The sequence below is a fragment of the Schistocerca gregaria genome, chromosome 7, assembly GCF_023897955.1.
Source record: "Schistocerca gregaria isolate iqSchGreg1 chromosome 7, iqSchGreg1.2, whole genome shotgun sequence".
Classification (NCBI taxonomy): Eukaryota; Metazoa; Arthropoda; class Insecta; order Orthoptera; family Acrididae; genus Schistocerca; species Schistocerca gregaria.
The window spans coordinates 277,167,680-277,192,380 of record NC_064926.1 but is presented as its reverse complement, the minus strand read 5'-3'; the positions used below and the strand labels follow the sequence as shown (position 1 = coordinate 277,192,380).

General features: G+C 41.0%; 1 protein-coding gene across 1 annotated transcript in view; it reads left to right on the top strand.

Moving 5' to 3' along the window:
* Positions 1-24,701, top strand: part of LOC126281870 (calcium/calmodulin-dependent protein kinase type IV-like) — a 618,086-nt gene that overhangs the window by 395,904 nt on the left and 197,481 nt on the right. The window contains exon 3 of the mRNA XM_049981147.1: positions 5,311-5,383. Coding sequence (XP_049837104.1) covers positions 5,311-5,383 — 73 coding nt within the window. The remainder of the gene's footprint in view (positions 1-5,310; positions 5,384-24,701) is intronic.

The following is a 24,701-nucleotide window of genomic DNA, read 5'->3' as shown; positions in this document are numbered from 1 at the left end:
TTTCTGTCGATGTCGTCTTGTACGGTAAGGTGTCGAAGTTGAGCGACTGTAGGGACATACAAGACGACTTAGAGTGGACGAAATGCTCGGATTAAAAAGGTTGTAAGACAGGGTTGTAGTCTGCCGCCCGCCGCCCCTGCTGTTCAATATGTACATCGAAGAAGCAATGACGGAAATAAAAGAAGGTTCAGAAGTGGAACTGGATTCAAGGTGAAAGGATATCAATGATATGATTCGCTGATGACACTGATAACCGAGTGAAAGTGACTAAGAATTAGATGATTTGCCGAATGGAATGGACAGTTTAATGAGTGCATAATATGGACTGAGTGTAAATCGAAGAAATACGAAAGTAATGTGTAGTTGCAGAAATGAGTGCAGCGAGAAACTTACCATCAGGATTGGTAGCCACGAAGTAGATGAAGTTAAGGAATTCTACTGCCTAGGCAACAAAATAAGCAGTGACAGACAGAACAAGGAGTACACCAAAAGCAAACTAGCACTGGCAAAAAGGGCATTCCTGGTCAAGAGAAGTCTACTAATATCAAACATAGCCTTAATTTGAGGAAGAAATTTCTGAGAATGTGCCTTCGCAGCACACCATTGTATGGTAGTGAAACATGGACTGTGGGAGAACCGGAACAGAAGAGAATCGAAGCATTTGAGATGTGGTGCCACAGAAGAATGTTGAAAATTAGGTGGACTGATAAGGTGGGGAATGAGGAGGTTCTGCGCAGAATCGGAGAGGAAAGAAATATGTGGAAAACGCTGACAAGGAGAAGGGATCGGATGATAGCACATCTCTTAAGACATGAGGGAATGATTCCCATGATACTAGAGGGCGCTGCAGAGGGCAAAAACTGTAAAGGAAGTCAGAGATGGGTATACATCCAGCAGATAATTGAGGACGTAGGTTGCAAGTGCAACTCTGAGATGAAGAGGTTGGCACACGAGAGAAATTCGTTGCGGGCTACATCAAACCAGTCAGGAGACTTATTACTAAAAAAAAAGTTTCCTCTTCTTGTAAGTCATCAATGTCACACACATTACAAGAATATTCAGCTTCGGATTCTTCATCTGGCATTGAAATCTCTTTAAAAAAATAGAGAGAGAGAGAGAGAGAGAGAGAGAGAGAAAAGAAATTCTGCATCAGAAAAACCATGCCTTGGAAACGCCATTATGAAGCAACTGAAATGTTGTCAACACAAACTGCGCCACTTGAGCAATAAACCTTCCTTCCTCCTCGACAAAGGGTCTGCAGAATGTCATAAAGCAATGCAAAAGGAAAAACAGCAAAAGCCGTGGACAGGTCACAAAGCTGTTGTTCACGCATTCGCACACATTAAAATAACCTATGACGGTTCTTCTAGTAGAACTTCATTGTGCCACTTTTTAGAATGGTCCTAAATGTTTTATTCCCTGGAGACGTGTACATCACAAATATTTATTAAAAGTCATTAAAATGGGAACTGTAGACTGAACTATTTAGAAGAAAAAGTGTGCTAAAGCACAGCATCCAGAAAAATAGCAGGTAGGGTCCTTCTAGAGTTGAAAAAGGCAAATATAGCTGCATCCGTTAAAATGATGGGCTAGTTCTTAGGAAGACCGTAATCTGCGGACCTTAAGAGGAGTTAGAACGGAATTTTTTTCACACTTTCGGATTTTTATCTCATTATAAAATTTGCAATTTTCCAAATAAAATGATATATATATCACTCATAAACTCACATGGGAAGTGTTTTATTTTATTGTTTTAGCATATCAACATCAGTTGAACATGTTAAAATTTTTTACGTGAATTACTTCAAAATCTAATAAAATAGGTTTTTTATTTAGAAGGCTGTGGATTGCTGTGTTATATGTCCAGAAGAGAATGGGCACCAGGTTGAGGAAGTTGAAACTAAGTTTGAGAGACAAGAAACTTACTGATGGTAAAACCACAAGAGGCAGGCTGACAGATAAAATGATTGATTAACTACAGCAGTATTATGGGATGGCCCTTAGAAATAATACTGAGGATTTGTTGAAAATGAAGCAGGCAGTATGGGCTACCTTCTTCCACAAACTGTCAATTGATGAAAAACCAGTACACCACCTCTGCCCTCCTCGACCGGATTCATGGTGCAATTACCGCAATGCCCAGTGCGCAAACAGTTCATTCAGCCGTAAACATTCCATCCCAGCAGCAGTCCTGGCTATCATAAAACCTATTTACAGAGACCTGGCAAATCCTGAATTACTGCAGAAGCGTCTACATGGTCAGACTCAAAATCCCAGTAAGTCGTTCAATGATCTTAAATGGATTCGCTTACCAAAAAATGTTTTTGTTGGAATGAAGACACTAAAGTGAGGGATCAGTAATTCTGTTATTGCTTTTAATGATGGCAACATTGGTAGGGTGAAAGTGTTACAGCATATTGGAGTTAATCCTGGAGAAAACTGCATCAGAGAACTTGAACGGATGGACAAGGTTCGCATTGATAAAGCAGAGTATGCAGCACAGTTCCACTAAGGAGTCCAGAAAGAAGAAAAGACTTGGAAAACGAACAAGATGATGGTATACAATAAGGTTCAGGGTGCTTCTGAGTGACTAAAAATAATAAATTAAGCATATATTAAGTGAGTTACAGTCTTGAAGCTTTAGAAGCCGTTCCTGAAAATTTACATCTTTGATGCATTTTTCCCTAAATCTCAGAAACCACTTGGAGTAGAGTATTCAAATTTTCAGGGAGTAATAACATACATATCCTGAGTCTACCGAACTATAAGAACAACATAATATTATGTATAGTAAAAGATAATTAAGATTAACGAATAAAAAGTATACAAAATTTTAACCGGATAATTAAAAAATTGTATTTCCTAAAGCAGTGACTGAAATTCGATTATTGTAGTTCAGTAGACTCATAACATATAGATTAATGTCATGTAAAAGTTTCATGTCAATGGTTACAGTGGTTCCTGAAATAGAGCGAAACCAAGTCACTAAATTTAACATTGTCGGTATAGGGCGTTCAAACTCTCCTTAATATGGTGTGTCCACCTTTCGCCTTTATGACGACTTGAGATGTGCTGGAGAAACTTGTAGTAAGGTGTCTGAATGTCTGTGGATGTATGACAGACGTTTTTCTCTCAAGAGACGAAACCATAGAAGATAGCAATTTGGGCGTTGGGGTCTAGAGCGAAGTCGACTATTCTAACTCATTCTATTGGGTTCAGGTCGGAACTCATGGCAGGCCAGTCCAAAAAACTGGTTCAAATGGCTCTGAGCACTATGGGACTCAACTGCTGTGGTCATTAGTCCCCTAGAACTACTTAAACCTAACTAACCTAAGGACATCACACACATCCATGACCGAGGCAGGATTCGAACCTGCGACCGTAGCAGCCGCACGGTTCCGGACTGTGCGCCTAGAACCGCGAGACCACCGCGGCCGGCCAGGCCAGTCCATTTCGAGAATGTTGTTGTCCACAAACCACTGTCTCCCACACGCTGCTTTACGACCGTTTCGCCTGTCATACTGATATCGTCCTTTCTACTGTATGCAGTACACAGAACGCGGTCATCTCCTTTCCCATAACCACGAAGACACTCCCATACCGTAACGACACCTCCCTCGATCTTCTCTCTTAGCGCTACACCTAAAGGTACGTAACGTCCTCCACTCATTCGCCAAACCCAAACCTTCCCATCGGATAGCCACAGGGTATAGCGTGATTCATAACTCTAAATCACTTGTTCCAGTTATCGACTGTCTAACGGTGTCGCCCTTTACACCATCTCAAGTGTCGCTGAGCAGTGGCGAGAAAAATTTGTGGTTTATGAGGATCTGCTCGAGCATTGTACCCCATTTTTTTTTAACATTTGCGAGACCGTCCAGACACTCACTCGGGCACTATTCCTTATCCATAGACGTTATATATTCTGAACTATGTGTCGCACAGTGATATAATTTTGCAGATATATTCAGCAATATACAAGGCTACTGTGTGCAGAATTTTGTGCCAGTACAGTTAGTAGCACACAAATAATCAGTCAAATCGCCATTCCTAAGAGACTCGGCTCCGTCTCCTGGTAACTCAGTACCCAGTCATTATGCTGGCTGGATTGCTGGTAGCACTTTGAAACCCACCAACGATTTCTGCTGCTGAGTTCGATTCGAGAGTGATTTCTTCTGGTGAGTTCATATGATTCAAGAGTAATTCCTGGTGTTGAGTTCATGCAATGCAAGAGCGATTATTGCTGCTAATTTGATGCGATTTTTTTTTCAATCATCCACCGCTGCGCTCGACTTTTGCTTTCAATCAGTACTCGAGGTTTGTCAGGTCTTTGTTTGGTTGTGGTTGTCCATACGCGTTTCCAGTTTACAGCCACATCAACATTCAAATTGGGCACCTCTAGAAAGGTGGAAACGTCCGTGATGTATTTGTTACTCACGTAACATTCGTTGCCTGATCCACTTTCAAATTCATTGAGCTCTGCTGAACGACCATTTCTGCTGTTTCTGCTTCTCTGCTGACAACAAAATAATCCCCGCCTCATTTTATACTAGCAAATCCACCTCTTGTGATATCTGGTGGTCAGTCTCGCATTGTGTAGGTGTTGCCGGATTCTTTTAATCAGAGTTAAGTAACATAACACTGAATAAGCCTGATTATTTGCAGGTGATACGCTGGAACAAAAGCCACATAAACATACTTATCACACTAAAGTGTATTTTTGTTCTGTTAATGTTTTTCTGTCAGTAATTTTGTAAATGTAAATATCAAAATCTCAGTACTACATTTATAATTATGCAAAATCACTTTATGAAACACTCTCCTGTTAAACAGGGAGAATGTTGGTTTAGTCAAGGCAAAACCGTATTTGCACAATTAAATATGCAAAGTTCTCGTTAAGAATTCCGGCCAAGCACACAGTAGGTTTGAATTTAATACGTTGCTGACAGCCAGCATTTTCTTAGCTGCAGATGTCTAGTTCTGTGGTTGCTTGTGTTGCCTTCGAAGAGGAGAAGCATTCGTTACGACACCTTCACCATTCTTGTCAACAGACACACACACACACACACACACACACACACACAAAGTCAACGGTGGGCTTTGTCAACTCAGTGGCGCGTTGATGGAGTGTTTTTAGATAGCAGGAGCGTTAGGTCTTTCTGCGACTTAACAACGGCTCTAGTTAATTACATGCGAGGTCTAAGAAACAGTGGTTATAGCAGCCGACTGCCAGAACAAAGGAAGAGCGCAAAGTACGCTGCAGCACGAAATCGCAGCTGCGGACTGAAACCCATTATCTCTCTGTTGCAGGGGGGCGTCGTCCACAGTGTACAAGTGCCTGTACAAGGGCAAGAAGGAGTACGCCTGCAAGGTCATCAACAAGGTCAGTGCTCAACTACCCAAGCATCAGCTTACATTCCTTATCGCATAATAGTAGTAACACAAGTTTCAAAAGACTTGGTCTCTTGTCAATTAAAGTCATTATGGTTAAGTGTTAATACAAAGGATATTGGAAAAGAAACTTCAGTTGTCTAACACGGGAAGTAGAGGACGGAACGCAATCGTCACTACACTGACATTCTCACTAGGGCAGTGTGTTTTGAGTAGGGACAGTGAGAAAATAACACCGCTCTTCAGCCTACGGTAACCCTTCAAAGCGAGCAGTGAAACTGAAATATGCGCCAAATGTGATATTCGTGGTATGGTTTTTAGAGGTCACGAATTTAAAACGTGCTGACATTCGTCTCAAAATTTTAGCTGTATAGTGTATACGGAAACAATGTCATAAGTAAAGAGATATAGTGCGTCAGCATGCTGTATGTTTAAGAGTGGTTCGTCGAATATCAACGATGCTGATAGAAGTGGCCATCCGTATGTAGCTAGCAGCTAACTTGTACAGAAAATTAACGAAACTATTCGCGAAAACTGCTGTCTCAACTGTCGGACACATTTCTTCAAATTTCTCGAACTTTTCTGAATAGATCGTATGTACACAATTACGGCACCACAAGGTGCTCACACATTTCAAAAATTCCTTCCCGACGAACACAAAATTCAAGATCTGACAGCTTGTCTGGATTTTCTTTGTTCTTAGTATGCGAAAGTGGAAGACCTATTCAACGTAATCACGACTAGTGACGAATAAGGAGGAGCAACAGTCACGTTTCTATTGGAACAGTCACAAGTTTTTAGCTTTTTGAGAGGCAATTCTGGACACCTATTTGACCCAGATTTAACAACTATGAAACGATCTATCTCGAGTTAGATATTTATTTCATCTGTATAGTTACGTTGGTGAAACTGTTTGACAAAGCGATCCTGTACCAAAGTCAAAACAGCTTGCTATAGAAACTACTGAAGCAATGTTAATGGCTAGAGTGAGTTATGACAAAACTTATGTTGAATTTTTTCATATGCATGCTGAACACAATCCAGAACACTGGTAAATACAGTTGGTCTGTTCACATTTCTTCGTCTAAGAAGATACCGGTACTAGTAAAGTGTTACTACATTCAAATAAGATCTTCCTCTTTCTTGGAATATCGAAAGTCGTAATGTGACCAAAATTTGAGCCTGGGAATATGATCAACTTAATGACAAGGCAAGGGTTAGCAATGCTAGAAGTAGGCAAAACATCAGTCAATGGTATACCGCCGCGTCCTACAAACCGTAAAAAATTAGCCAAACTCTGTTAGCCAGAAAGGTTGTGGCTACTGCTTGCGGCACGATAAAGAAATAGTGTTTTATGACTTTATGGAACGTGAAATGACAATCAGTTCTCACGTCTATTGTGAGACATAAGAAAACTGAAAAGAGCCATTCAAAATAAACGACACAGTTTCTTTGACAGCTGTGCCGTGTTTTTGCACGACATTGCCCGACCACACTTTCTTGGCAAACATAAGAATTGCTGCGTCACTTTAAGTGGGACGTTTCTAAAAAAACAGCCCTACATCTCAGACTTGCCTCTAAGTGATTTCCTCCCTTTCATGCACATGGAAAGGTAAGTCGGCTCCCGGAAGTTAGTACGACGACGTATAGCTTGCAGATGCAATTATGGGTTGGTTGCAATATCAGGTGACTGAATTGCTTCCAGAGGAAATTTGTCAGCTCGGTAAGAGGTATGATAAATGCTTAAATCTGGATGGTGATTGTGTAGAAAAATAGGACAAAAATATAGTTATAATATATATGCGATTTAACTATTTCAGTGTTTTAAATATAGCCTCACGGAAAGCTACTTTTCAGTTAACCGTCGTTGACTGGCAATTTTTATGGCTGAAATGCATTTAATTAAACCTCAAGAAAACATCACTGAACTAATGTCATTATAAAAACTTATGCACAACCAGAATCGCTGAAAACTTTCTATTGGCCACGAAAGGCATTTAGCTCGTAGACGATACGTTTGCGTTACATAATGAGTATCACAGCCTACTAAACAGATTGCAAAATAATAAGAACTTATATCGAAATTAAATAGGCCCTTGGAGGAAAGAGATGCAGCTGAATGAATATCAAGAGCTCAGATGGAAAACCAGTCCTCAGCAAAAAAGGGAAAGCTGAAGGGTGGAAAGAGTTTATAGAGGGTCTGTACAAGGCAGGTCAACTCACAGGCAATATGAAATGGAAGAGGACATAGATGAAGAGCAGATGGAAGACATGATATTGTGAGACGAATTTAGCAGAGCACAGAAAGATCTAAGTCGAGACAAGGCCCCTGGAGACCTACAACCTACTGGTAGACCTAGGAGAGCCAGCCATGACAAAACTGTTCCATCTGGAGTGTAAGATATATGAGATAGGCGAAATACGACTTCAAGAATAACGTAGTAATTTCAATTCCAAAGATAGGAAGTGCTGACAGGTGGGAATATTATCGAGCTAATAGTTTAATAAGTCATGGTTCCAAATTAATAACAAAAATTCATTACAGAAAAATGTAAAATCTGGTATAAGCCGACCACGGGGAAGGTCAGTTTATATTCTGGAGAGATGTGGGCACACGCTAGTAAAGACTGGCCTACGACGTATCTTAAAAGATAGGATAAGAAAAGGCAAACCTAGGCTTATAGCACTAGTAGACTTAGCGAAAGCTTTTGAGAATGTTGACTGGAATACTCTCTTTGAATGTCTGAAAGGAGCGGAAACTATTTACAACTTGTACAGAAACCAGACGGTAGATATAAGAGTCGAGGGGCATGAAAACAAAGCAGTGACTGAGAAAAGAGTGAGTCAGGATTGTAGTTTATTCCCGATGTTGTTCAATCTGTACATTGAGCAAGCAGTAAACGAAACCAAAGAATAATTTGGAGAAGGAATTAAAGTTCAGGGAGAAGAAATAAAAAGTTTGAGATTTTCCGATGACGCTGCAATTATGTCAGAGACAGCAAACGACTTCGAAGAACAGTTTAACGGAATGGATACTGTCTTGAAAGATGGGTATAACATGAACATTAACAAAAGCAAAAGTAGGATAATGGAATGTTGTCGAATTAAATCAGGTGATTCTGAGTGAATTAGAGTAGGAAACGAGACACTTGAAGTAGTAGATCAGTTCTGCTAACAGCAAGATAACTTGACGATGGTCGAAGTAGAGATGAGATAAGGTGTAGGCTGACAATGGCAAGAAAAGCGTTTCTGAAGAAAAGAAATTTGTTAACATCGAATACAGAAGGGAATAGAAGGTTTTGAAATGTGGTGCTACAAACGAATGATGAAGATTAGACGGATAAATCACATAAATGATGAGGAGGTACTAATAGAATTAGGGAGAAAAAAGTTTGTCGCCCAACCTGAATAGAAGAAGGGATCGATTGATAGGACACGTTATTAGACATCAATGGATCACCAATTTAGTATTGGAGAAAGTGTGTGTGTGTGTGGGGGGGGGGGGGGGGGGGATAAAATCTTGGGGACCAAGACATGAATAAAGCAAGCAGATGCAGAAGGATGTAAGTTGCAGTACTTATTCGGAAATGAAGAGGCTTGCATGAGACAGAGTAGCATGGAGAGTTGCATCAAACTAGTCTTCAGACTGAAGAACACAACACATCGAAATGCATAGTGCTGTCAGTCTGTCACTCGGTAATTGATGAGTGAACTGTCACGGGCTTTTTATACCTTGATGTGAAGTCAGTTTGTTAAATATTATTTTTCACCCTGGCAATAAGTATTATCAAACAGCGAAGGAACATTGTTTACGCTCATAACCACACAAATATAAACTTTTACCAGTAAATGTTTCATTTTCTGGTAGGTATCGTGAGATGCTCATTACAGTTCACGTGTTAATTAAGTCATATTATACCAGTAAAGCAGAAAAATGGTTCAAATGGCTCTGAGCACTATGGGACTCAACATCTTAGGTCATAAGTCCCCTAGAACTTAGAACTACTTAAACCTAACTAACCTAAGGACATCACACACACCCATACCCGAGGCAGGATTCGAACCTGCGACCGTTGCCGCCCCGCGGTTCCGGACTGCAGCGCCAGAACCGCACGGCCACCGCGGCCGGCCAGTAAAGCAGAATCGTTAGTAAGTGGACATAGCAGTCACTCACTTGAAAATTACGGTTATTGTCGTTAAGAGTTAACAGTAACTCGGCACAAAGAGGCATGTATTGCCGTTTGTATGTGTGCTACATATTTGTGAAGTTACGTGTTATAGGCGTCAGGTTGAGAGAGTATAACTAAATAAATAAATAAGAGATGTTAGTGGTCGCTGAGGCACTCTTATAACTCAGGAAGTGGAAAAGACGAAGCAAAAACCGTGTGATGCCCACGGATCACGATGGATAATTTTTATGTTGCTGGTTTCTGCCTGTGCATGATTGGGGCGCTATTTTGGCACAGTGAGGCACGCTAAAGCATTGAACGCCTTCGCTGTTCTTGAAGTGCTTAAACTATGTAGTAATTGTTTCAGATCGTTGTAGGATTACTTACCTCACTGACTCACTGATGACATGTGTTTGAAGTTCGCTAAAGCTGTTGATAGTGCGGCAAGGAATACCGCAGTCTGCCGCCACCCCGTACACCCCCACCCCCCACCCCCCAGGACAGAATCAGTGTACCCCATATGTCTGCGTCTAGTGTAAATCATAAATCATGAAATAGTGCGAACGTATAGCAATTGCCTGCGAGTCGTGTATCTGAGGCGGGACGCGGCACCTAGTGAGATGAAGAAAACTGCCTGGAAACCACATCCAGGCTGGCCAGCACACGGGCCCTCGTCGTTAATACGGTGGGCGGATTCGATCTAGGGCCGGCGCGCCTATCTGAGCCCAAGAAGCAGTGTATTAGCGCTCTCGGCAAATCTGGCGGGTTCAGGTGAAGAGGAGTGAACATCTGCAAAAAGAGCACTCACATATCACATATGTAGGGACAATAGCAGGTTAAAAGATGGTAACTGAGAAGAAATCTTGAGAAACAAAAGAAATACTTCAGCATCTCCAGAACCCTGGGGTTGAATCAGGTCTGTAACTTTAGTGTCGTTACAATAACTGTTAGAGAGCAACCGTCTGAAGTTCCGTAGAAATTTTTGTTTACTTATTGATGACAAATTTCGGACACTCTTTCCATTTTCAGATCATCCTGACGAACAAAATATAGTGGTTTTTACGATACATAAAACTGATGACTTGAAAATTTCCAGATCTTCACATTATGTACAAGAATGAAGACGGGGCAATAAGACTGGAAGACGAAAAACGAAGTGTTCGAATTAAAGAGGTGTAAGACAGGCAAGCAGTCTTTCATCCCTACTGTTGAATCTATACCTAGAAGAAACGTGACGGAAATAAAAGAAAGGTTCAGGAATGGGATTAAAATCCAGGGTGAAAGCAATGTAAGATTCGCTGATGACATTGCTACTCTCAGTAAAAGTGAAGAAGGATTACAGGATCTGTTGAATAGAATGAACAGTCTAATGAGTACAGAATATGGATTGAGAGTTATCCGGAAAAAGAAATGAGAAGCAGCAGAAAGAATAGCGAAACACTTAGAGATTACGTGTTACACGAAGTGAAGGAATTTCGCTATCTTGGAAGCAAAATAACCCATGACGGCCAAAGTAGAGAACGAGCTGACCAGCAAAGGCAAAGTGGGCATTCCTGGCCAGCTCTACTCGTACCAAACACAGGCCTTAATTTGAGGAAGAAATTTCTAAGAGGTTTCTAGTACGGTTTCTAATACCACACGGGTTCGGAAACAATACGTAATTTATGCATTGTGGTCTCTTGCACAGTTCAAAAAATGGCTCTGAGCACTATGGGACTTAACATCTGAGGTCATCAGTCCCCTAGAACTTAGAACTACTTAAACCTAACTAACCTACGGACATCACACACATCCATGCCCGAGGCAGGATTCGAACCTGCGACCGTAGCAGTCGCGCGGTTCCGGACTGAGCGCCTGAACCGCTAGAGCACCGCGGCCGGCTTGCACCGTTCAAATTGACCACACACGGTCGTCAGCACTGCTAAGATTTGCACTGCTCACAGCTGTAACAATCTCCTTTAACCATAATACCCTAACCCACAGCACACTTGGAAACAGATTGTATCCTGGCCGCGCCACATTCACTGCATCCATGAAGCCAAGCACAGTCCGCTGCTCCAGACAAGAACCGTGCCTTGTCTTGATGGCAAGCTATTGCAAACCCACACTGCAGAGTCCTGCAGGGTGCATCGCTGCTAGGCTCCACCACTTCCTACACCACCTCGTGAAGCCGCCCCTTAGCAAGTAACTGACAGTCTTGCCTTCTTGCTGGTGTTCTTCATACTGCATCTCTTCTGTGACTCTCTATGATGACGACAGCAATAGCCCCTTCCTCCATCTACGATCGCCACAATCGCCAGCCAACACTCTAAGGCTGCCACACCGATATATAAACAAGCTCGGCCAGTACACCATGCATGTCCCGGTGCCATACGCAAAGACTTGTACTGTCCACCACCTCCGACGCTAGCCACAAGTTGAGGTTGCTGGTCCACCCACGTACACATGACGGCTCCTCAATTTGGCAGCACTCCATCCATGCATCACCGCGGCGCTGCAAGCGAGTATTTTGCTGCTGCAGTTGCTCTCTACCGTGTCGGAAGGTAACACCAGCGCTGGCGCCGACAACCAAGTGAGTTGGCTATACAACTGTACGGTGAATCGCTAATTCACAGCATAAATAATACAAGTTCGGCAAAACACCAATAACTGACGAGTCTAGTGACAAGAGGATTTCATTGTATTTAGTTCTCTATTAAAATATGTCATTCTCGTTTCACTTCTTTTGTCTTTAACGTAATCGTTATTATGTTGTTTGTTCATGTCTTTGGTGCATTTCATTAGACATTATGCAAATGTGCTGTAACTGGATAGACAATGTTCGTCAATGGTCTCACACTACAGTGTTAACACCGAGACTATACAATGTACCTACGAAATGATGACTTGTGTTATATGGCCAGTCTTCTCTAAAACTGTTTCCTAACATATTTTAGTGTATTTTATGCTCATTTCCCTTGATCAAATAGTCGATATAATAATTGATATCGAGATACGTCTGGTGACTCTTCCTTTTATTGCTTTCTGCTCAGTTCCCTTTTTTGGTTTGGTGGGAGACTGCTCAGCTGTGATTCTACAAGCTGGCTAGCGCTAGGTCAGGATCCTTTTAAGAGGAGTTGGCTACCATCAAAATGTTCCAACTGCGAAGCTGAAGCGCTGTTGCAGTTAAACGAACAAGCATTGCGTTCCCTCCCTCCAAGCTATCGATGCAGGATTTAAGATGATCGCCTTCTGTCGAAAAAACATAGACATCTTTGCAGAAGCTTTTTAGCAGATAAGAGGTCTCGAGCAGGTGACACTTCCCAAAGGACCGTGTGAGTTTTTTTCACGTCGCCTCGAAATAACGTTCGATTGAAACTTACAAAATCCAACGTTCTGGTTCGTTCTTACTATTATTTTTTCATACAGCACCCAGTTCTCGGTTCTGCCCACGTGTCCTCTGTACTGAAAGAGGTCTATTGGTAATTTGTTATTTGCCTTTCTGGAATTCGTATATACTTTGGATGTCTCAAACGCTAAGTGACAATTTTGAACCGCTTATTATTCGCAGTCTTTCGTCAGAGTAGCTCTGTAGGTGAAACAAGTGTTCGTTCCGTCATCGCTGCTTGGCAGTGAGGACCGCGTAGTGTTGCCAACTTGGGGGGTTTCCCCCTAAATTTATGGAGAAGATAGATCGAAAGGGTTTTTTGTAGGGGCTTCATTTTTACAGGAGAATTTTTTGGGGGACACTGAGAGAAAGACAGAAAGCGCGCGCGAACGACAGCGGTTGAGATCATGGAGACTAGAGCAAAGGAGCGTGCACGGGAAAGAGCTTCGTACCGCACCTTCGCGCCGCTCGCAATAGAACACAGACCTAGCGAAAGAACGGATTTCCAGTAAGCTGGTACTACGTGTCCTCCTATCCTGCGCACACCCCTTCACTCTATTCTACATGGTTGAGATTCTGACGTGGCCAGGTACCTGATGGCCTGTGCAGCAGCGTATTCTACTCTTTAAAATTACAAAGTAGGTTATAATTCTGTTGCTAAAGTTCCACGAAATGAACAATCTCAATGAATAACGATTGGTGCTTGTATTCAGTCTAGAATGCCAAAAGAAAACACGAAACGATATCAACAAAAATATGCGAAATTTTGGGAGACTGATCCAAAACTAAAAGGATTGTAGCCAGGCTTTTTTTTAATTTGTATAAAAATTGTACATAATTTGTCTTGTTCTAGTCGAAATATTACATTATCCTTATCATACTCTGTCCGAGGAAAAGGCTAACTGAATGTGATCATAGAAAATCTAAGTTGAAAAGTAAAATGAGGTTAGGGAGATAACCTAATGTCCGCAAAGTGTTTCCATCGGTCATTGTTTTGCAGAAATACGCAATGATTAGTCATGTAAATGTTGATTCTTTCGATAAATATTTATTATGGAAGGCGACCAGCCAAGATTTTCGCAACGTTTTCTTCAAAAATGTAAAACAGGTTAAGTATGTCAGTTGTCAGTGTGTTTCAGTTCAGTTCGTGGAATGCCTTCCAACAGGAGCTTGATTTGGCAGTGATTGGCTATTTCTCCCAGGTATTGCTCATTAATTTTGTTCAATTTACATGTACTTTTTTAGCCGGCCGCGGTGGTCTCGCGGTTCTAGGCGCGCAGTTCGGAACCGTGAGACTGCTACGGTCGCAGGTTCGAATCCTGCCTCGGGCATGGCTGTGTGTGATGTCCTTAGGTTAGTTAGGTTTAAGTAGTTCTAAGTTCTAGGGGACTGATGACCACAGCAGTTGAGTCCCATAGTGCTCAGAGCCATTTGAACCATTTTTCTAAACATATACTTTTTTGCTTGTTTTTCTGTATAAGTTCGTTAACCTGTCTAGCTCTTGAATGAATCATGGGGATATTTCTACATGGGGATATTTCTACCGGCACGGCATTTTGAATATTTTCATGCTTGCTCTCGTGACGTTTGATACGGAGGTGGTGTGAAAGTTCTTTTTAACTAACACATTTATTCCATTCCCCAGGCAGTTGAGGTGGTCTTTGCACATTTTTATCATTCCCGAAATATTTTTGTCTCATGGTAAATTAGAAGAATTCGTGCTGTGCGTTATTTTTTGCATAATCATTAGTGTCCTAACTTTCAGATTTAGTAACCTCGAAGTTAGTTAACAAACAGCTTTACTAAATTTATCAAATACTGAATCAAACATCCTTATAGAAAAATGTCTATTTCTATATCAATTAACATCATCACAACGCTTAAGAATTAGTCGAAAAAATTCGCCAGTGTCTGTTTAGATTATAAGTTGCATTGTATAAAATACAACTATGTACATAAAATCATCATTTCTTACTACCCAAATGGTTTCTATCACACACAGATGCCTATTCGGAATTTTAGGGGGTTCGACGGAAAATTTAGGGGGATTTCTAATTGGTTCTAGGGGGAACGATCTTTAGGAGTTGGCGACACTGGGAGCGCGGGAGTTCTAACTTTAGTGCAGAGGACTAGTGGCAATGTAGACGTAAAGTTAAGTGCATCTGTCTTTATGTAAAACGATTTTTGTTTGAATATTGTGAAACAAAGGAGAAGGATTTGATTAGTGATTTAGAATGAAAAGAGTGCGAAGGTATTTATTTTTTCTATTGGCACTTCAGTCGCGAGTAGTTAGAATCATTGTTGAACAAGACATCCATATGAGGGACGTTTAGATTCGTCATTAAAGATTGAGTAATATTCACAGAAACCTATTTTTCATGTTTACTACTGATTTGTCCAACATTTGTGATATTAAGAATTTGATATCAATGTTGCTCTTTGTCAGTGCTAATGAGTGTTGTATAATGAATTTCAGACAGTTAATAATCTAGCAGATTATAGTTTATTAAAGGAATATTTCACCTAAGAACGTTATCCACATCTTCGGTCTCAGTCATTTTAATTTAAAGAAGTGTCTGGATCAATTATGTGCCTAAAATAGTTTACTTGTCTGGAGCATTGCTCTCAGCAAGTATAGTTAGAAATTTTGCAGCTGGAGCACAGAGAGCAGCAACCAGCGCGTTTCAAAGCAGTTACATTACGAGGTAAGATGATTTCATTTGTCCGCAGCTCGTGGTCGTGCTGTACCGTTCTCGCTTCCCACGTCCGGGTTCCCGGGTTCGATTCCCGGCGGGGTCAGGAATATTCTATGCCTCGTGATGACTGGGTGTTGTCTGCTGTCCTTAGGTTAGTTAAGTTTAAGTAGTTCTAAGTTCTAGGGGACTGATGACCGTAGATGGTAAGTCCCATAGTGCTCAGAGCCATTTGAACCATTTTTCTTTTCATTTCAGGATCAGTTTGCTACGAAAATTATCTACGCTCAGAGAACATTTCATGAACAGCATTATTAGACATATAATTCACGCACAAGTACTACTTTGTGTAATAAAAGATATTAAAAGTAAAGTTCAACACTTAATCACTTTGCACCTTTCTTTTTTTTTAAAGAGGTTATAAAACAGTCAATTTCATGTTTGCAGTAGAGTTTTGGAGCATATACTGTATTCAAACATTATGAATCACCTCGAAGGGAACGATCTATTGACACGTAATCAGCATGGCTTCAGAAAACATCGCTCTTGTGCAACGCAGCTAGCTCTTTATTCGCACGAAGTAATAGCCGCTATCGACAGGGGATCTCAAGTTGATTCCGTATTTCTAGATTTCCGGAAAGCTTTTGACACCGTTCCTCACAAGCGACTTCTAATCAAGCTGCGGAGCTATGGAGTATAGTCTCAGTTGTGCGACTGGATTCGTGATTTCCTGTCAGGAAGGTCGCAGTTCGTAGTAATAGACGCCAAATCATCGAGTAAAACTGAAGTGATATCAGGTGTTCCCCAGGGAAGCATCCTGGGACCTCTGCTGTTCCTAATCTATATAAATGACCTGGGTGACAATCTGAGCAGTTCTCTTAGATTGTTCGCAGATGATGCTGTAATTTACCGTCTAGTAAGGTCATCCGAAGACCAGTATCAGTTGCAAAGCGATTTAGAAAAGATTGCTGTATGGTGTGTCAGGTGGCAGTTGACGCTAAATAACGAAAAGTGTGAGATGATCCACATGAGTTCCAAAAGAAATCCGTTGGAATTCGATTACTCGATAAATAGTACAATTCTCAAGGCTGTCAATTCAACTAAGTACCTGGGTGTTAAAATTACGAACAACTTCAGTTGGAAGGACCACATAGATAATATTGTCGGGAAGGCGAGCCAAAGGTTGCGTTTCATTGGCAGGACACATAGAAGATGCAACAAGTCCACTAAAGAGACAGCATACACTACACTCGTTCGTCCTCTGTTAGAATATTGCTGCGCGGTGTGGGATCCCTACCAGGTGGGATTGACGGAGGACATCGAAAGGGTGCAAAAAAGGGCAGCTCGTTTTGTATTATCACGTTATAGGGGAGAGAGTGTGGCAGATATGATACAAGAATTGGGATGGAAGTCATTACAGCATAGACGTTTTTCGTCGCGGCGAGACCTTTTTACAAAATTTCAGTCACCAACTTTCTCTTCCGAATGCGAAAATATTTTGTTGAGCCCAACTTACATAGGTAGGAATGATCATCAAAATAAAATAAGAGAAATCAGAGCTCGAACAGAAAGGTTTAGGTTTTCGTTTTTCCCGCTCGCTGTTCGGGAGTGGAATAGTAGAGAGATAGTTTGATTGTGGTTCGATGAACCCTCTGCCAAGCACTTAAATGTGAATTGCAGAGTAGTCATGTAGATGTAGATGTTGTATTCTCGCAGGCAGATGTATTTGCTTTCACTCGCAGTTGTAAATACGCAGTCACCCAAAGCTAAACAACAGCGAAGTTACAACCAGCCAATCAACCAGGATCAAACGAAAATATTTCTTAAAGGAAATTTTCAATTGGTCCGTTTCCAAATTGCGCCATGTAGTGCGTGAGACTATCTATCTTCCTCCACACCTCAGATCGCCATTATTTGAAGTGAGCAAAAATCCCAAAGAGTAGGAGATTATTTAAGATCTTCACTTGCGTCTTATTGGACGGAACTTGCAATCTTTGCCATTATTGGGAGACGAGTTCCTGCTCTGACGACAAACCAGCCAGGTTACAGATTGTCCTAAAAGATAGCGCGTCTCGTTATGGTTTCGGTGAGTGGTGACTTTCCTCTAGGCTGAGGGGGTGTACTGGCAGGGCTGTGGGTTAATCGTGAAGCGGAGTACTGCTGTTGCACAGAATGATGTGGAAGCGTGAGCACTGATTTGCGAGTATGGTAAGACCCGCCTTCGTTGCGGTCGGCAATTGCGTAGGACCGCAATATTAGTTCACTCCCTTTAGTAGCTAGTTATTCCGTTTTAATGACTCGCAGTGAACTAGGTTGCTTTCAGTAAGCGCGTTGGTAATGTTGCAGGCGCTAGAACCCATTTTTTCCGTGTTTTTCCTGTACTTTACTAACCACGCTTACAACCGCTGGTCGTACTTGTGTATTAGCTGTATAACTTAGCATTTATCGTGCCCATCCACCTGTGCCAAGGTTACAGTACCATTGGAAACCTCTTATCCAAGTATTCAGTTGTTTGCATCATGGGGTAACTCATGTATTTTACTTCAATGTGGGAATGAATTTGAGTGTTTAGTGACCACTTGTTTCTGTTATAAATTGGATGATCCTTCCGCACAGTGCTGTGTCTATTTGTGTAATGTGGTATCCATATTATCATGTTTGATTGGGCCACCTATGTTAATTCCATCCAGTAAGATGCTTCCTTGCGTGAGGTTATTATTCATTTAATTAGTTTGCATGACCATACGGGGTGTCTCCCTTTTCTGTAGGTCACCAGAGATCAGATTTTAGCATCACCACTTATGTCAATAACTACCACCCAATCTCTCTTCTGACTGCCTTATCCAAAATTCTTGAAAAAGTAATGTATTGTAGAGTAGCTTCACACCTTTGTAAAAATAAAGTTTTAACAAAATGTATGTTTGGTTTCCAGAAGGGTTTTTCAACGGAAAATGGTATATATATACTTTCACTAATGAAATATTAAATGCTCTGTGTAACCGGAAGTCACCCGTTGGGATTTTTTATGATTTATCAAAGGCTTTTGATTGTGTAAATCATGGAATACCTCTAGATAAGCTCAAGTATTGTGATATGAATGGGGCAGTGCTCAAGTGGTTTAAATCATACCTAACTGGAAGAGTGCAGAAAGTTGAAATAAACAGTTCACATGGTATGCAAAAAAACTGGTGAGTTCTCAAACTGGGGAACAATCAATAATGGGGTGACGCAAGGTTCGGTCTTGGGTCCACTGCTGTTCTTAATATATATTAATGACTTGCCATTCTATATTCACGAAGATGCAAAGCTGGTACTTTTTGCCGATGATACAAGTATAGCTATCACACCCGTCAGACAAGAATTAACTGGTAAAATTATAAACAATGTTTTTCGAAAATCATGAAGTGGTTCTCGGCAAATGGGCTCTCATTAAACTTTGAAAAACACAGTATATGCAGTTCCTCTCAGTAAATGGAATGACCTCATTAATAAATTTAGACTTCCATCAGAAATCGGTAGCTAAGGTAGAATATTCAAAATTTCTAGGTGTATGCATTGATGAGGGGTTGAACTGGAAAAACACACTGAGGATCTACTGAAACGTTTGAGTTCAACTACTTATGCTATTAGGATCATTGCAAATTTTGGCGATATACATCTGAGTAAATTAGCTTACCACGCCTATTTTCATTCTCTGCTTTCGTATGGCATCATATTCTGGGGTAACTCATCATTGAGGAAAAGAGTGTTCATTGCACAAAAGCATGTAATCAGAATAAGTGCTGGAGCTCATCCAAGATCATTCTGCAGACACTTATTTTAAGAGCTAGAAATCTTCACTGTAGCCTCACAATATATATATTCTCTTATGAAATTTGTTATTAACAATCCGAACGAATTCAAAAGTAATAGCAGTGTACATGGCTACAACACTAGGAGAAAGGATGATCTTCACTACTCAACGTTAAATCTAACTTTGGCTCAGAAAGGGGTAAATTATGCTGCCACAAAATTCTTTGGTCACTTACCTAATAGCATCAAAAGTCTGACACATAGCCATATAGTATTTAAAAGGAAATTAAAAGACTTTCTTAATGGCAACTCCTTCTACTCATTAGATGAATTTTGGGATATAGTAAGTGGGTAATTTCCCAACCTCCAAAAAAAATTAATAAATAAAAAATTATTGAGTGTCATGTAATATTTTGTCTAATGTAATATCTTGTATAGACACCTTTTATTAACCTGACACGTTCCACATCATTACGAAGTATCGTATTCATGATCTATGGAACAAGTACTAATCTAATCTAATCACAGTGATATGCAAAACAGTACAACCAGCATCCCACACTTGCCAACTGTTGCTAGTAACATAAATATGCGGAAGTGTCTGAACGTCAGCTGTAAACAACTTCCGTAACTGAATCAGCCATTTCACAACTGATATCGTACTGCAGTCCTGGTCATGCTACCGAAAGGCGCCTTGAAACTACTAACTTGTTGCCACTAGGCTAATAAGTGTTTGTGGTACTTGTGTCTGTCGAGCGAAGTAAGTTAATAATGCGCGCCCTGTAGCTCTTTATCTTTACAGTGCATGCAGAACTGTCGCAGTAGTTAATTGGCAAATCGGACCTCCACTCCACATTCTTTGCCTCTCAGTAGGTATACTGTTTCAACATAATGTTGTATCCGTTTTAAACGACCCTTTCCTTCACCACATCAAATATGTTACTAGACTTAATTAGCAGCATCAAGTTGTAGCGTTCGATTAGACCCATTAGGGCCCAGATATCCCGGTGGTAATACAAACTTCGGTAGGAGTCAGCAGTCAGTCTAACATTCAAATCAGACAACTCTTTCGTTTTGAATAATGTAAGTTCTCTAAAACAGTCTAGTTAGTTACTTAGCTACATGTTCTCTATACCATTTGAATGATTCCTTTATCGAAATGACGTGGAACATGTAACTTTACAGGATATGTATTAGCGTTAACATTAATGAACATGTTATTTAAATAGAACCTATTCAGTGGAACGGGAGACGTTGTCCAGGAGAAATGCTTTTAATTTAGATTTAAAACCTACAAGACATTTTCTGGTAATGGAAAATTATGAACAATTTTTGCTGCTGCATGTATAACTCCTTTCTGAGCCACAGCTTTGGCAATGGGTGATACATGCCATTTTTACCTCTGGTGTTGTAAGGACATCACTGTTCTTCCCGGATTGTGATGGATTATTTCATTAACGAATACACGTATTGTGATGGTGCAGTTAAAATGCCTAGCTCCTTGAAGAGTTGCCTACGAGACTTCCGTGGGTGATGAACACTAAATATAATTCATACTGCTCTCTTATGTGTAATCAATATTTTCTTTCTAAGTGATGGGTTACCCCAGAAAATTATTCCACAAGGCATTATTGACTGGAAATACGCCAAGTAGTCAAGAGGTTCATTCATTTGTTTCCATGATTAACAATTATCCGAAGAGCAAAAGTAGCTGAAGTTATTGTTTAAGAAACTCAGTAATATGTTTTACATCAATATAAGTTTACATCAATATTTACCTTCTTTGGAAATATCATCTATAATCTCTTCTGTTGCATTCTCTCTAATTGAATTTGTTATAAGACCAGTATCATCTGCAAACATAGCCAGTTCTGAAACTTCCTGACAGATTAAAACTGTGTGCCGGACCGAGACTCGAACTCGGGACCTTTGCCTTTCGCGGGCAAGTGCTCTACCGACTGAGCTACCCAAGCACGACTCACGTCCCGTCCTCACAGTTTTAATTCCGCCAGTACCTCGTCTCCTACCTTCCAAACTTCACAAAAGCTCTCCTGCGAACCTTGCAGAACCAGCACTTCTGGAAGAAAGGATATTGCGGAGACATGGCTTAGCCACAGCCTGGGGGATGTTTCTAGAATGAAATTTCCACTGTACAGCGGAGTGTGCTCAACCGAGCACTTGCCCGCGAAAGGCAAAGGTCCCGAGTTCGAGTCTCGGTCCGGCACACAGTTTTAATCTGCCAGGAAGTTTCATATCAGCGCACACTCCACTGTAGAGTGAAAATTTCATTCTAGAGCCAGTTCTGCTTGTTGAAGGTCATTAACACATATAAGAAATAGGAGTGGACACTAAATTGAATTCTGTGCGACACCCTTGGTGATTTCTCCTCACCAACTAAAATTTCCTAACTTTCCAACATTATTTGAATTTTTCCGGACAACTTTTTGCTATCAATTAGTTAACTATGATTCAGCCCAGCTGTGGGTAAACCATAAATTCCACAAAAACATGCGTTTTTCTAAGGGAGTAACATGATCTACGCAATCAAACGCATTAAAAAAATCACAAAAATTCCAATTGGCGATATTTTATTACTTATGGCATGCACTATTTGATGAATGAATATATAAATACCGTTATCATTCGAGCAACCCTTCTTGTATTCAGACTGTGTATGCTACGTAAACCGTTTCTACGCAACTGTCGCCACCTCGGCCTCATACATTTTGGAATCCAGTGGAGAACACCCTTAGTTCATGTATTCTCCATCCCCCTTGCTACATGCACAACCCACCTCCAGTTTCATTGCATTCTAAATTCCTACCATTCCAATCGTTTCCCTGACCAACTTGTTTTCTTGTTTCCTCTAATAATTCCCAAAAGGCATATCTTCATTGTTCGGCGCAGGACCCTCAGTTTTTGAAGGGGTTCCGCTATTAAAAGCTGATACCTCACACTCATACTCATAAGTGTGATAATACTCTCTGACTGAAAATTTCATATTTACGAAAGCTTCTGTAGCTTAGGTCTGAGTTTTCCAAAAGCACTTCAGCCATTCTCATCATTATGTCTTATTCGTTTCCACTGCATCCAGTTGTTGCCTTCAACTACTATCAATACAAAACCTCGTACACTGGAGTCACGACTTCATTGTTAACATGCGCTATTCTCTTTACGGTTATCTTGGTTACACGTTTGGTCTTACTATAACTGATTTTCTGTCGTACTTGTCCTATTAAGTTCATATACGGGGGTTGGACAAAAACATGGAAACACAGCAAGAAATCCGTTCTTGAAAGTAAATGCACATGGAACCCAAGCTTGCAGGCACCTGTGGAATGTTCTCAATTCAGTGATGTTTGGGGCAGCCATATAGTGGTATACCGTGAGTGCCATGGTCACTCTGGAAGGTCGCATTACTTTCAAGGCTCATGTTACCATTTTTTTAATGATCAGGCCCATCCATGGTACGATGTTAGTTCTCCAATGGTGATTCTTTGTTCCAAGACGACAGAGCAGGTGTTCACACTTCTCGTAACGTCCGTGACTCGTTTATTAATCTCGAGAATGAATTGCCGAGCCACCCCAGGAGACTGCAGTTACCAGATTGAGCCTTTGCGGTGTACTTTTGAGAGGAGACCTGTGATCGCTATCAGCTTCCATCTTCTTTACCTCAACTTGCCACGATGGTAAAAGATTGCCTTGAGCATCACACAAGGACTGTATTTATCCACTCCGAGACGACTGGAAGCTTTCTTGAATTACAACCATTTTGCTACACCGTATTAGGTCTAGTAATGTGTCGTATTTATGATGTTCCCATATTTTTGTCTCTGTCCTTGTTGTTGAACATCAACAGCAGTAAAGGCAAACAGTACAAATGAGTGTATTCGTCAGCAGGCTGACATAAAAACAAAACTCCGGCCGAACAGGCCATGAAGGCCAACGGTACCAACCGGCCGCCGTGTCATCCTGGGCCCACAGGCGTCACTGGATGCGGGTATGAAGCGGGCTGTAGTCAGCAAACGCCTCTTCCGGCCGTATGAGTATACTGACATAGGTTGAATTAATATCTTGTTTCTCGAGGTCTATAAAGGGCTCTCCATGCCCCTGGCAGGACTGCATCTAAAGCACCCCTTGCCCTTTCCTAAGTTCTGGTAAAAGTGAAAACGTGCCTGAAAGCTTCCAGTTTATATCCAGATACTAAAACAACTGATTTCTTTTTCTACTGGCAGGGTAAAATTAAATCCAGACCTCTGCTCAATAGAAACTGACATGTTTAGGTAAAAACTGTAGGGCAGTAGTGGAGTCAGACAAACACTGGTCTGAAGAGAGTCGTATTTAAACTTAAATAAAACAGATACGTCCGTCAAATCTACAAGCAATTAGAGCACAAATTAATAACACCACTAGCACAGTAAAGTTCGCGAACAGTGCCTAAATAATTAAAGAAGAATATAAGAAGAAATCCGACGGACATTGCTCGGACGATTCAATTAAAAACAAGAAAAAAACGATTCACAGGCCATAAGAAGAATTAGATAGTGAGACATTTGAGAAAGATAGCAAAGTTGATCGCGAGCATCGGTTGCGATCATACATTCGTGCTAGCATCAAAGAGTTATCACGGTTTACGAGTAGTAATACGATCTAAATGACAGCTCGCATAGTAGTTGCGTTCCGTATTCCTCTGAGGCTTCTTCTGCCAACATGGCCCTAACTTTCAAGTCCATGTTGCCTAACTGCAGACAACATCTAACGAGAAACCACGTGTCGCCTCCTCGATTTCTAGCTAAAAGGTGGGGGAGACAGTTTTTATTGGGTCGTATTTAAAGACTCGTATCGAGAGAGAAACAAACGACCGGCTACAGTAAAACTGCGTAATCACCCTAAATGGGTCTTCAGCAGCAAGTACCAAAGGAACCAATCTGTTATGAGTGGCCGGACTGTGGTAACTGTTGAATACCAGGTTAACTCTGCAGGAATATCGTGGGCTATTGCTCATAAATAGCCATATTGACAATTATTTATTAACATATTAAGCCCAATACTTCCATAAGAAGGACCGCAAAACACGGGGAACATCATCATGTTTATCGTCATTTCTCCATAGCCTCGAGTACATAGATAGAATTAATATTCGAATCTCCGTATGTAATAACTACTAAAGTCATAGAATTAATTTATCTTCGATCACTTGTATTTACACTAATCGGCAGGCAGACAGATGGTACCACACACAGGAAATGACATCGTATTCAGCTTTGAAGGACCAACGCTTACTGCGCC